This window comes from Archocentrus centrarchus, chromosome 19 (genome assembly GCF_007364275.1).
Source record: "Archocentrus centrarchus isolate MPI-CPG fArcCen1 chromosome 19, fArcCen1, whole genome shotgun sequence".
NCBI lineage: Eukaryota > Metazoa > Chordata > Actinopteri > Cichliformes > Cichlidae > Archocentrus > Archocentrus centrarchus.
In genome coordinates this window covers 15899375-15913883 of record NC_044364.1, presented here as the reverse complement: position 1 = coordinate 15913883, position 14509 = coordinate 15899375, and the positions used below count along the sequence as shown (strand labels likewise).

The following is a 14509-nucleotide window of genomic DNA, read 5'->3' as shown; positions in this document are numbered from 1 at the left end:
TTCAAAGAGCACAATTCAGTTGACAATGTAACCCATCAGTTGTTTATTGACTGACTCAACTGGTGGAAAGAGAGCGTGGTTGTGTTCTTCCCTCACTGCACTGCACTGCCAAACCCATTATTACTACTAATCCAAGTTGCAAATGTAAACACGCAAGCGTAAATCTTGTATCGCTGCACTCATCCTCTTCTTGGCCTCCATTTCCTGATTCTGCTACGGTCTTAAATAACAATATTGATGTCAACACCTTCAATATACCTGTCAGAGCATACAGCGCAGAAAGCAGTGCAGTAGATAAGGAGGGGAAATTTATGATAGGGGTTTAATTTTTATTGGTGCCGCATCCTGTGGGTAGCCTGGAAAGAGTAGTAGAGAGAGAGAGAAATGAAAAATGACTCTACTGCAAAGATGAAACTTGAGAATTAAAACTAAAAGTTACCAATATTAACCACGAGGAGTGGAATACTGTGGTTTTTACATAAGGTTCAGTTGAGAAACTGTGACTTTGAATGTGAAAGCACCATTGCACCCAAATACAAAAACCTAACATCTCTCTCTATTATCTCTGTTGGTATTTATCTGTTACTTGCCAATACAATAGAGCTTATACTTCAACAGCAACATCTCACTCTAGAAACAGTGTCCCCATTATGGAGACTAATCCACAGACCCCACTCTGAGCAGTCTATTTTCTGTTTTCATTTGGTTTATGGATTATACTGAGTAACAAAGGCCTTTTTTCCCTGGAAAACTGTACAGCTGCTCATCATTATGAAATGGTGAAGACAGAAATTATAAAAATATATATCTCAAAACTTTGGCAGATAAAAGCACCTGATCCACTGCTAAGAAAGTGTGTGTGTCATTCTGATACATGTGCTTTATTAACCCTTTATTTACCGCCACCGGGTCTGTTAACTTCAAAAGTGCCACCATTCACAAACTTCCGGCAACAATTACTCTAATAACCCTATGTTGGGTGTGAAGCACAATTTCTCAGTTTTCAGAAACTGTTTGGAATTTTTCCGATAGGACAAACGGTCGCATAATTACGATAATTCAAAATTCGTTTGATCAGATGTTTCAGCAGTGATACGCTCGGCGTTAACCAGCTGTTCAAGGCAAGTAAGGGTAGGGGTAGGTAATAGGTGCATCAGCGGCAATCGCCCGCTGTTAAAGGGTTAAAGTCAGTTCCAAAGGTTATATTCCTATACACCAAGTTGTTATTGATGCTGGTACAATACAACCTGAATAAGCTGTTTGTGTTAGCAGGAGAGTGGTATCTAATATGTGTAATTACTATAAACACCCAACTATGTAGTAAAGTGGTTGATGAAGGAGAACACCTGGGTTAATAACAGCTAATAAAAATTATGTCTGGCATCTGTACCTGGTTCACAGTACTCTGCAAAAGTCTTGAGCCACTCTTCATTTCTTTGTATTTTCCTTCCAAGGAGCCAGACTTGTAATTTTTTAAAGTGTTCTTGGACACTGGCTGCTTTTTCACTAATTTTCAGTCCAGTCCTTGTACCTGACCATTTTCCATTTTCACAGGAATTTTTTTTCTTTTTTTTCTTAAGTCAGTTAACACTGAATCATTCAAGCACAAAAGAGGCATTTAACACAAAGGCCGATCCAGTGTTGTGTCTACACATAACAGACAATGTAGCAAAGAACCAATTTTAATTGGTATCTTTAGGCTATTTGGGGCTGCATTTCATGATGTTGCGTTTATGTCAAAATTGATGGAAATAATGTGATAGGCAATGGCTTCATTTTTCAGCATGACAATGATCCCAAACACAGTGCCAAGTAAAAGCATATCTGGATAGAAGAAAAAAAAAAACACACAATGGAACACTGTAAGTCATGAATTGGCCTTCCCAGAACCTGGACCTCAACATTATTGCAACAGTGTGGGATCATCTTGACAGAGCATGGAGCAATAGGCAACTAACATGCAAAGAAGAGCTTTGAACATCCTTCAAGTAACCCAGAGAAATATTCCTGAAGAAATCACAAGAGAGCTTACCTAAAAGAGTTGAAGCTGTGTTGAAGAATAAATGGTGGTCATAGCAAAAAGTGACTTTTAAGCTTGTTAGAATTGTACAACGTCTGTTTTGCCTTTTAAAGTGGGGGAAATAATTATTTGATCCCCTGATGAATTTATAACTTTGCTCATTTACAAAAAAAAAGGAACAGTCTCTAATTTTTATGGTAGTCTCATTTGAATGGAGAGAGATTATCAACCAAAAAATCCAGAAAAAGATCACATAAAAGTTATAAATTGCTTTGCATGTCATTGAGTGAAGTAAGTACTCGATCCCCTACAACCCAGCTAAAATGACCATCAATCGCCCTTGGCCTGAAACTCCATGCAAGATTTTCATCTCATGCTCGACACCAAGTAGTAAGTCATGTTTTGACTGGAGATCAAATACGCATTTCACTCAATGACATGCAAAGCAATTCATAACTTTTTATGTGATGTGTTTTTCTGGGATTTTTGACTGTTATGCCGTCACTCTACACTAAAATTAAATCCATTCATCCATTCTCTTTTCCTGTTCAGGGTTGCTGGAGCCGATCGCAGCTGTCATAGGGCGAGAGGCAGGGTACACCCTGTACAGGTCGCCAGCCTGTCGCAGGGCCAACACAGAGAGACAGACAACCATTCACACTCACATTCACACCTACGGGCAATTTAGAGTCACCAATTAACCTAACCCCACTAACTGAATGTCTTTGGACTGTGGGAGGAAACCGGAGTACCCGGAGGAAACCCACGCAGACATGGGGAGAACATGCAAACTCCACACAGAAAGGCCCGGGCCAACGTGGATTCAAACCCAGGCCTTCTAGCTGTCCTTCTAGCTGTGAGGCAGCAGTGCTAACACCATGCCACCGTGCTGCCATTAAAATGAAAGTACTATATAATTGCGTTCATTATAATTGCGCAAACTTACAAATTCAGCAGGGGATCAAATAATTATTTTACCCACTTTATACTATATTTCTATGTATGTTTGCACATCTTTAATTAAATTGCTGCAACTATCTCGCATTTTCCCAGTAAAAGGAATGAGGGGTGGCTCAAGACTTCTGGACAGTACTATATAAGACTGCTTCTTTTGATGCAGCAATTTCCTTCTTGTCAGTGACATTTGTAAAATCCAAAGTTAGATCCACTGTAATATGTCATTAATTGAAAGAACAGCCTTGTAACCAATACTGTATCCACATTGAGGCTCTTAATTCAGGCCCATCCGTTAACACTTAAGAAATAGTCTTTAAAACATAATTGGTATTTTCTGCTTTGTGTCATTAAGACACCTGATAACAATATACAGGTGCATAATATATAATACAACAGGGGCCTCCAATGTATTTAGTGATCAAAATCATAGTAAAATTTAGACAAACTGTAAAACACCAGTGGGCTACTTTCCCAAACACAACTGTCAAATTTCATCCGCTTAGAGAATATAAATGATTCTGTTATACTCAGGTAATAACTCAGATTGTATGCTTTACAAAAATACGCCACAGAGAATAGATCAATCAATGAAGGGATTTCTCTGGTGTGAGTAAAAAGGGTCAATAGCAGGGAAAAGTAGAAGGAGCTCTTCATAACAGTAAGTTGAGTTAAAAACCTATTTTGGTGCTCAAACCTTTATTCAATTTGATGAAAACTGACTAAAGGTTACCTAATTTATCACCCAGAAACCATTTGGGTTAAAAATGAATGTTTTACTGTTTGATAGCTTAAGAGTTTAGACTTGCGGCAGTTGAAGAAATTCAACTTGCCAGCAAGGACCATGGTGCAGTTCTATACTGCCATCATTGAGTCCATCCTTACCTCCTCCATCACTGTGTGGTACGCTGGAGCCACCACTAGGGACAAACAGAGACTACAGCGCGTTGTGCACTCTGCTGAGAAGGTGATTGGCTGTAACCTCCCATCTCTCCAGGACCTGTACACCTCCAGGACACTGGGGCGTGCAGGTCGGATCACAGCCGACCACTCTCACCCTGGGCACAGACTTTTTGACCCTCTCCCCTCAGGCAGGAGGCTACGGTCCATACGGACCAGAACCTCCCGCCATAAGAACAGTTTCTTCCCCTCTGCTGTTGGACTCATGAACAATAACCCTAAGACTGTTACCACCACCCTCCACAAACGCTGATGACCCTATGTCTATGCACCTGTCTGATTGCACTGATGTACATATTAGTGGAATATAGTCTACATTCTTTTATCTTTTAATTAGTCTCTGCACTGTATATTTTGTAAGCTCTAATATCTCTGTATATTTGCAATTTGTATACTTGTATATTGTCTTATAGTTTTTATACTTATTTGTTTTTTTTTTTCTGTAAGCACGAAGTACCGCAGCAATTTCCTAATGCTGTGAACCTGTTCACCCATATGGCAATAAAAACCTTCTGATTCTGATTCTGATTCTGATTACGTTCAACATTTTAAATATACATATGTATTTTTTCCAATCACAGTCGGTGTACATAAATTAATCAACTGATGAAATAATTAAACTACTGCAGTGTTACAGCCCAACAGCACTTTTGTTACTCACAAAAAACTCTAATATATTTGGAAGGTAACGTAACAACCCTGAAACAAATCCGTGATGAAAGCCCTCTTTGAACGCAGACCACAAACTCACCTTGCGTACCCTTTAGCTTTATCTGACTACCAATCAGTCAACCACGAGTAATGGCTGACACTGTGCCCTGGCTACCAGGCACAGGGCAGTCAGGAGGGCAGCGTGACTCCTCATCACCCTCATTTACTTTGGTCTCGCTAACGAGGGATGACAAATAAGATGAGAAAGGAAAGTGTGAGGGAGCAGCTTAACAAGTCCTGTAATTACTCATTCACGACTCTTATCTTCCCCGCAGACTCTCCTATCGAACCGGACAGGACACGGCCAACTGTGACACATGCCGGAACAGCGCATGCATTATTTACAGGTTAGTGGCCATTCCTCTTCAAAGACACGATGATCCAAATGCACACTGTTCTTTCTCCTTGAGGGAAAACGAGCAGGTGGAAAAGGGACAGCAGAGGGGAGGGGAAAGGGAAGAGGATGCATTACTAATGTGAATGCCGTTAATGAGCACATGGGGACATGTGGCATTTACACACGACGCTCTCTATTAAGCTATACGTCTTTTTGTGATTCTCATACTCTTCCCCCTTCACACTGCTTCATTCACTGACTAGAAAGGATAAATACAGTGGACCATGTAAGCACAGGGCTGCAAAAGGTGAAATTAATTACTGTCTACACATCATGAAATATCACTGTGCGCTGTTGCCAGGCCAACTGGAAATTTACATACCTTAAATATAAAGTTCAATTTATTTGGCAGCTAGTATACAGTACGTGTCCAAAGTCAACCAGGTGAGAAACCAACCCCTTTTGAAGATACACATGGGTGTGCATCAACCATGTGCTGTTCCGATGTGCATATGTGAAACGATCATGACAAGTAATAATTCAGCGGATTAGTTGCTCTGTTGGCGTTTTCGAGATAGTTCATCCTCATACACAAATGTGAATTTGATGGTGGTTTTAGGATCCATCCTCTGGGGATAAAGAATCCTTATGTAGAAACTCAAAAGTCCTCGTAGGGACCGACCCTTAAGTCAAGCTTGAGCTATCCCCTTACACAGTCAGTATGCCTCCGTGAAGGCCATTTCCTCACAGTTTGAATAGCAAGACAACTTTAAAATGCATTTGTGTGCACAGTCTGTTTCAGTTTGGCGATTATAAGAAGTAAGCTGCCAACGGTCAAAACGAGCAAGATGGGGAAGAGATGAAAAAGAAAGGAGATTTAAAAAGTGGGTGGGTGAGAGGCGATCAATAAAACAGTTTTTAGTGGTCACTGCTGTTCCACTCAGTTTACTTTTTTCTCCTCTGAGAAGCCATTTATAATCATTTTCTATCTACTGCTCTCAATAACTGATAAGCCTCTGGCCAAACTTCAATCGGCTCCTGCAAATCAAGGAGTAGGGCATAACTCTGTTCCCTGTGATGTCTGAGATCAGGAAGGGTGCATCTCATCGTAAAATATTTTAGGATCGCAGCAGGTCCTCTTCATAGCCACGGGATGGACAACAAGAATGGGTCTTTAACAACAAATCAGTGACAGGAAGAGGTGATTTGAGCTGAATGATGGCACAAAATTTGAAGAACACAGGAGAAAGCTAATTAATAGGCAATGATTAAAGAATGAATGAAAAGGAACTGACTCCTGAGATGAGTACATGAGTTAGCTTGTACAGTGTCAAGGCAGTGATTCAGCCATGGAGAAGAAGAAGCCCTGTTCCCTCTAGCATAGGATCTGTCTCTACACTCCAGTCCTATGACCAGACCCCAAAGATGTTCGCTATCCTTTGCTCTCAATCTGTGAGCAACAAACCGTGTGGCAGAACGGCATATTTTAACAAATAAGAGCAGTTTCGTTTTATAGCTCTGTAAAGAACAACTGACCTTACCTGTGTTGCTGTGGATACATGCACACTTATCTTTGTTAGTGAAATCATTCCATTACATGAAATGTGATTTCCAAATTCAGATGTGATAAATGTGATGAATTTTTCCTTCTTTTTTTTTTTAAACTAAAATTACAATTGCTTAATTTGATTGCAGTGTTCAAACTGGGTATTTTTATTCTCTTTGCACTTTTAAACTGACTATAATTGAAATTTTTGGCTTCTTGTAAACGTAGCTCCTGGTGTGTATACCAACGTGACCTCAATTCCTGATGAAGATTTTAAATATGGAAATGCAGGTTGCCATAAAAGCTATAATTAAGTATGCCCATTTAGAAAATGAGCCAATTATACATATGGGTGAGTTTTTCAACATTTCTCTTTTATGTAGATTTTTCTACTACTACTATTACTCAAAAAAAGCCAAAAAGAAACTGAGTGTTCTGTAAAGATGACAGAAAGTAAGGTCACATTTCCCCCCTCATTTAACAGGTGTTGATCTTGGAGAAAGAATGAAAACTGTCTTTAAAAAGGCACTAAATTAACATCAAATATCCACATTTGGCTTCCTAGATCTGCCACAATCGACTGAAATGCTTCACCTGCAGAGGAAGTGCAGAAACACAAAAATAAGGATAAGGGAAAAATAGCTGTCGATAAATAAATAAATAAATAAATAAAACAGAAGGCTAATTTTTGACAAATCCCGTCTGGTTCTGGCAGGATTTTAGCTCGATAACGGGCAAAATTTCTAAGTGTGATGTTTAAAATCTGTTAAATTGACCTGAGTTCTTCTTTAAGAGACTCGCTTGGCATGGTAAATTGTGTTGATTAGACACAGAATCAAATATAGCAGTTGTATTCACACAGGCAGGGGGGATTAAATGGCAATCTAATTACTTAGATCTCCATGAAAACAACCTCTCTGGAGGTGGAGGAACACAGGATAGGAGGAAGAGCCGTGAAGGAACACTGTGAATATGAGAAGAATAGCTGTCTTTGATATCAGGATTTCTTGTGAGCATGTTTATGTTTTAGTGCAAGGGCTAAGCCCTTAAATCTTGATATGAAGTATCTGGTCTTGTGGCTGGAGTGGAAATATGGATCTATAATTCATTTTAATGCAGCCAAGTAAGAAGTCAGCCATGCACTCTTCAACATAATCAATTTGTCCAAGAGTATTTGGCATCATCCAGCCCAACTTTAGCATAACAACAGCACCAGATCAATATGATGCTGCAGTCTATGGGCATGGACTTCAAACAGAATACAAAAGCTGCTATAGTCTCTTGTCCTTGTCTGGTCCCACTTTCCTCGTTTTTAACCATACTGAACTCAGTCGGTCCTTCTTTCATCCTCCCCTCAGTAACTTTCTCAATCTCACTTTTTCTCCAGAATATGTTATCTCTTCCTCACAGCTAACAGTGTGTTTTCAGATGAACTTGGGGATTCAAAGCTTAATACAATGTGCATGACATTGAAACAGAATAAGAAAAAAGGGAGAAAAAAAAATCTATTTTGCCCAATTCAGTGACGTAGTATTTGTTACAGAGAACGGTAGGGAGAGGGGAGGAGTTGGGAAGGAGGGGGGGTGGTGGTTAGAAAGTAAGCATGAGAGACAAACAGAAGCTGGATAAAGAGACACAGATAGACAGGACGGCGCAGAAAAGCCGGGGGATTTGAAATGCATTCCACTGATGCCTCTTGATGCAAAAAAAACCAAAAAACCCGTAATCTCATTTTCCTCACACTGCTTTTATATGGGTTAATGTGCTGATCAAACACAGAGATAGATTTAAGTGGTTGTGATTAAGGAAGTCGATTGGGGAGGTCCCCACCACTGGGTTACATTGTTCACAACAGACTACAAATATTACCCATCAGTTGCATTTTTTTTTTCATTAGCTTCCAAATCTTGCTATTAATTCTGAAGCACAGCATTGCAAGTGATCATTAAACTAACTATCTGACAGTAAAACATTCTTTGAATAACACTGTGCAGTCCAAATAGATGGCAAAAAAAATAAATAAAAAACCAACAAAGAAATGGGCTCTTAAAAGGAGGACAAATCTCCAATCTATTGTGCGAGGCTATGAAAATCAATTAAGCGTTGCTAAAGGCTGAAGAGCTGATTACATTATAACATATGGAAATTACTGAGCAGCAAGGCAGTCCTACCGCACGGCAGTGCTGGGGGAAGATATCTCTTTTTGTGCAAACATAATGATGTTTTCCAACATGGTGGTAAGCCGGTTACCATAGCTACAAGAGTGATCCTCGGTATGACAGATAGTGTGAAGGGACAGTGAGGACAGTCAAGAAGAGCACATTCACACCCAGAAAAGATAAGGAGAACAAAAGGAAAGGCAGGGTGAGAATGTGTAACAGCGAGGGGATGAAAGAGACAACGGGAGATAAAGACTCACAGACGGATAAAGGGCAGTTAAGAGGTGTATGACAGCGAATAAGTTAAAATGAGAGGTTATGTATGGTACGTGGAATGGACAAATTTCTTCATATTCTTGCATATATACTTTGCAAAGTGGAAGAAATGGGAGTGAGAGAGCACGAGAGGGGGAGACAAAGCAAGAGAAAGAACAAGTGAAAGAGGTTAAAGACTGACAAGGTCCAAAGTGCTTTCTTCAATTTGTTCTGATCCAACAACCCCCTCCAGGGAGTGGCAGATAGGGGACAGGGAAATGCCAACATCTCACTTTTTGCTTTCAGCTAAAAATCCAAATGTGGAGTGACGCATCGGGGGCCCGTGACACTTTCATAAGGCGATGCTGATAACTGGGCTTGGAAGAGACTAATAAATATTTAATTACAAGGCTTTTGAATAGGTTTCAAAGATGAGATGATTATCTTTTCTCTCTATTTTTTTCCAAATGAAGTTATGAAGGTTTTTTTTTTCCTTCTCGCTTTTCAGTGACATTTAATTTTCTTTGCTATGCTGTTCCCAACCCACAGGCCACTTTACATCTACTTTGTATGATTCGCTTGGCTGCTGAGAGCTGCGCAGATTCAGCTTCACACTAAGTAACAGCAAACAGCTATGTGGATGCCTAGTGTGTTCTCAGTAACGGGAAACCTTTGATTGCTCAAATATGTACGCTGCTGACCTTCGAGAATCTTTCAGTGTGCGGGGATTTAGTCTAATTACATTATAGTTACTGTGCGTATTATTAAACTTTAAAGAAATCTAGAAAAAAAAAATGCCTGCACAGGCATGAACAGGAATGAAAAAACTTCATATTTAACACTGAATACACTGTTGTTTTGCAACAAAGAGAAAAGCATATATTTTCAACTTGCAATGATGTTCACAGACAGATCAGATGACTACTGACCTATGAAGTAGGGTTGTGCTGTTGGACAGTTATGTCAAGGATTGATGACTGCCAAAGCTGCTTGCAATAGCTCACCAATCAAGGCGATTTTTCTGTTATTTCCCCATTGATGCATTAAAGTGAATTGATTATTATGTTAATAATAAATCAAATCTGACTCACTACAGAATCATGTTGCACCTCCACATATAACTGACACTTGCAACGCAGACTTATTCGGGCGTGCATGGCTACGCATGCAAAAATTCATGCGTGTTCTTCTACAAGCTGTGAAGTTAACGTGCGTGTGTGGAGTGGCTACACTGATCTATCATCATCCTCATCATCATCAAAAGAGGAAAAGCAGGAGGATATTTGTGACTGCTTGTTTGACTTTTAAATCAGTGTAAATGTGACTGTATTTGGTAAACGGTACACGGACTGGTACCTATATGGTGCCTCTCTACTCAATTGATGGATGCATCAAGGGCAACTCCAGGTTCAGTATCTTGCCCAAGGATACTTCGGCATGCATCTGGAGGAGTCAGGGATCAATCCACTGACCTTCTGATTGGTAGCTGACCCTCTCTACCAACTGAGTCACTGCTACCCAAATGCAGAGGCACTTGTTTATCTTATCTCCTTAAATCCCACCCCACAGAATTTAGGTGTACAAACTTTAACCAGATGGCCACACAAGTATCTGTGCAACATGTCTTTACAAAGCATTAACTATTGTCTCACGATTGTACCAATAATATGACTGTTTAATCAGGTTAAATGGCTCTACGTCTGTGTAGAACTATAACCTGTAGCTATGGATGTGAAGCGACACCAGCCTCAGCAGTATTAGAGGCTTACACTGAAGAGCAAGGACAATCCTATCACTGCTGCAGTATGAGCACAATATATGTGCAAGTGTAGAGAGAGAGAGAAACTTATCCACAGAAAATGACACAGCATTAAGCTAGAGTACTTCCCCCAAAACTGTAAGGAGCTCTGTTTCACTCTGCCTTTTTCATAGCATTAACTGAAGAGACATGAAAAGCATGCAGGGAAATGCTCAGCATTTCACGCTCCGATAGACACACTGTCATAAATAACAAATCTTTGCTGCTTCTACCTGAGCTGCAAGAACCTGTTAATTTTGTGGCCTAAGCATTATGTTTGAATATGTAAATCAGAGTTTGGCACCTGCTAACATTGAAACTTTGGGACAACTGCATGACAGGCATGGAAAAGTTTAAATAAAGTGAGCCAGTGTCGTCTAGCTAAAAATCACATCAAGGCATGTGGTGTACTTTTCATAAGTCTTCAAAGCAAAAGTTATTTTGGAGATCTTACTGAGATGAATAAAATCCCTCGGGGAAAAATTCTCTTTGCCTGAGCATCAAAAAGTAATTGTGAGCCAAACAAGAAAGTCTTTTTATGTTCAGGCCTAAACATTTAGTTCAGGTCCTCCAAGTTTATTTTTCTTCCCATAAAAGACTCGTGACAAAACAAAAAAAAAAAACTGCAAATGATTCATCTTGCCTTTTAGTTGTTCACAGACAAATTTGAATGAAACAAAGGTTTAGAATATGGATTCATCTGACCTTTTAAGTAACTTGTTCATTACAGTTTCAGTGACTTCTCATGCATTATATGAGCTCTAGCTGTGGTGCATTTTCCTTTCAACATAAAACTGTTCCCACACAAACTTCTGTGCAGATTTCATACAGAAACACGGATATAGATTTTCTTTCTCTCTTTTTTTAAGCAGTGTAATTACCAGCCAGTGATTTATTGATCAAAGCAGTGGTGTTTTCCCAGCATTATATAATCAAAAAATTATATAATGCTGAGTGTCTGCTTCAGAATCCAGCATTTACTTGAGTCGCTCAGGTTTGCAGTTATTTGAGAAATTTTTCACTTTTCACTGAAATATTTAGACAAAAACAAGTAAAGGGGGTATACTTGATGAACTCTGTAAGCAAAGTTTCATTTCCCAGTAAGTTCCATTACCGTTTTCTGTTGGAAAAAGTTAGCACACCCAATGGAAATAATGTGCAATTTACATAACTGTCCACCAGCCTTAAGCATCAGCTTCCTTGTCTAATTCAAATCTCTCCATAACATTCCCAGGAAATTTCAACTGCTTCGTTGCCGCTCCATTCCATCAATCTTCATCATCTTCTTTCTGAGCCATTTATTGGTCATTTTGATTATATGCCCAGGATGATTATGCTGCTGAAAGGTGTTTTTTTTTTTTTTTTCCCAGTTCAACTTCAGCTTTTAGATACATGGTCTTCTTTATTTTTCTTTAATATGATGCAGAATTCATACTTGAATTAGTAACTACAAGCTGCCAAGTCCCCAAGGCAATAAAGCCATCACAACCCAGAACATTTCCACCACGATGCTTCACAGTCGATATAAAGGTCTGTTCTTCTCCTGAAAAGCTGTTTTTTTTTATCACGTTAAACACATGTTGGCCCAAAATAACTGTATTTGATTCGTTCCCCCCAAAATTTGGTCTTTGCCTATATGTTCATTGGCGAGTTTTGCTTTAATGTTCTCTGTGTACAGCAAAGGCTTTTTGTCACCACCTCTACAGGTAAGATTTCTCTCTAAATGTTTTTGACAGGCCTACAGCGCTTGTTCGCTTAGCTCATGTATGAAAACACAGACATGTATGCTAATTTACCATGTTATTCTTTTTTTTCTTTTTATATCACTATATATAGTGAGATAGCAAAAACGTCAGTTCATAATCACCCAACAAATAAACAATAAAAACATATTTCTTCTTTGTAAGCCACATATTGATTGTATAAATCAAAGTAATCAATTACAAGAACTATTAGAGTCACTGTTTGATGAATGCTTACAATATTTACAGATATGCATGCCAACACATTCCAGTTACCCCCAAACACCACTACACTAAAAATTGTTTAGCAAAATGTATTTAAAACAACTTACGGCAAACATAATGTTGTATTAGTTTTGAGTTCAGCTACTATGCATACATAATTTGTAAGGATTTGAGTGTTTTAAAAATAATTCCCAAAGGCTTTATAGATGTTGATAATCCTGGTGCCCTAATTAGTTTGTCTAGTAAGTTTCATCTAGATTGATTAACCCATCCAGGAGGAGTTAGGGAACAGACATACACACATACACTACAATCATTATAGTAAGATTAATTAATATTACCTGCACTTTGAGAGTCTATAGATTCAATAATGTGCAACTACAAGTCACCTTGAATACTAATAATGATCCAACTATTTATCTTTTTAAGTCTAAAATCCCTACAGATACATTGTACTTGAATCCGAGCAGGCAGCCTGCTGCTATTATACAAGTCTGTCTATCAGATTTGCCACCAGCCTGACTTAGGTAGTGGCTGGTGAAGGCTTTAGCAGATTAAAGTCCCTCTATTGCCACAGCTGAGGCAGTAATCTGAGTTTCACTTTGCAGCACCTAGCAGTCGGTGTGGAAGCATAGGATTACGATGACGCTTGGTCCAGATAAATCCCCTTGAACACCGAGTAAATGCGGAGTAAACCAAGAAGGACAAGAGTCTGTGCAGACAAGGCAACAAATCAACGCATTCTCCATCCCCCGCTATATTTTTCTGATATTGTAATATTGTACAGGGATTAAAATAATATTCAATAAACTGAAATCCTCACATCAATACTAAGGTTCTGATCTGAGATCCAGAAAAGCAAATGATCTTCAGTTTCAACACCACCTCCAGTGACCGAGCAGTCCTCACTGGGAAAAATACTAATGGACTTCCCCATCACTCTATGAATCACAATGAGAATGCAAATACTTGGGGGAGGGGGGGGGGGGGGGGCATCAGCAGTGGCTGCAGCCAAAATGAGCAGCCAGATGCAATCAAAAACAGTCTAAATTCAGAGGTTTTTTGGGAAACAAAGATGAAGCAACCAGGAAATGTAGGTCGCTTTAACAGGCTGAGCAGTGCTGTGACAGATACCTGTGCAGAGGTCAAGCAAGAACAGGTCATAACTTTGATGCTTAATATGGTTACTGGGGGAATATGACAGTCAGAAACATGTCAAGATTAAAAGAGACACTGAGGGCAAACCTTAACCCTTGTTTCAAAGATGATAAAAGAAGAATATAAACAATAAGATGTATCAAATAAAAGCCAGTCAAATATTAATGACTTATTCAAAGAAGCAGAGGCTGGCTCAAAATGAAAACCAGGCAGCATAAAAATAACAGTGGAGCAAGCCCTGAACAAGATAACCGAACTATATGACTCGGGTGATAAAGTCACATTTCCACAGCATTTATATTAACAGTAATGAGATGAAAGTGCTACACATACCATTCGTCTGCTGCGAACAGAAAAAAAGAAAAAAAAAACATTTTCCCAGCGATTCTTTCATTATAATCAATTCTGCAAAGTGTTTCCGGGAATATGAAGATTTGGGCTGCAGTAAGAGCAAAGCAATGCAAGTAAATGGGCACAAAAGGCAAAAAAAATCAGAAGACAAAGGGGCCTTCTACAAACCCACGTTCATGGTGGGATGCTGACTTAAATATAAATTATAAGAGAAGATAATGATCAGAAAATCTTTCAAACCCTTTATTTTATTGGAAATATTACAAAGAAAAGATATCAAATGTTGAAACAGA

At 39.1% G+C, this 14509-nt stretch overlaps 2 protein-coding genes across 2 annotated transcripts in view; one reads left to right on the top strand and one right to left on the bottom strand.

Annotated features, from left to right (window-relative positions):
- Positions 1–14509, bottom strand: part of dock1 (dedicator of cytokinesis 1) — a 203809-nt gene that overhangs the window by 98381 nt on the left and 90919 nt on the right.
- Positions 1–14509, top strand: part of insyn2a (inhibitory synaptic factor 2A) — a 33033-nt gene that overhangs the window by 16202 nt on the left and 2322 nt on the right. Inside the window, exon 3 of the mRNA XM_030754786.1 lies at positions 4921–4992. Coding sequence (XP_030610646.1) covers positions 4921–4992 — 72 coding nt within the window. The remainder of the gene's footprint in view (positions 1–4920; positions 4993–14509) is intronic.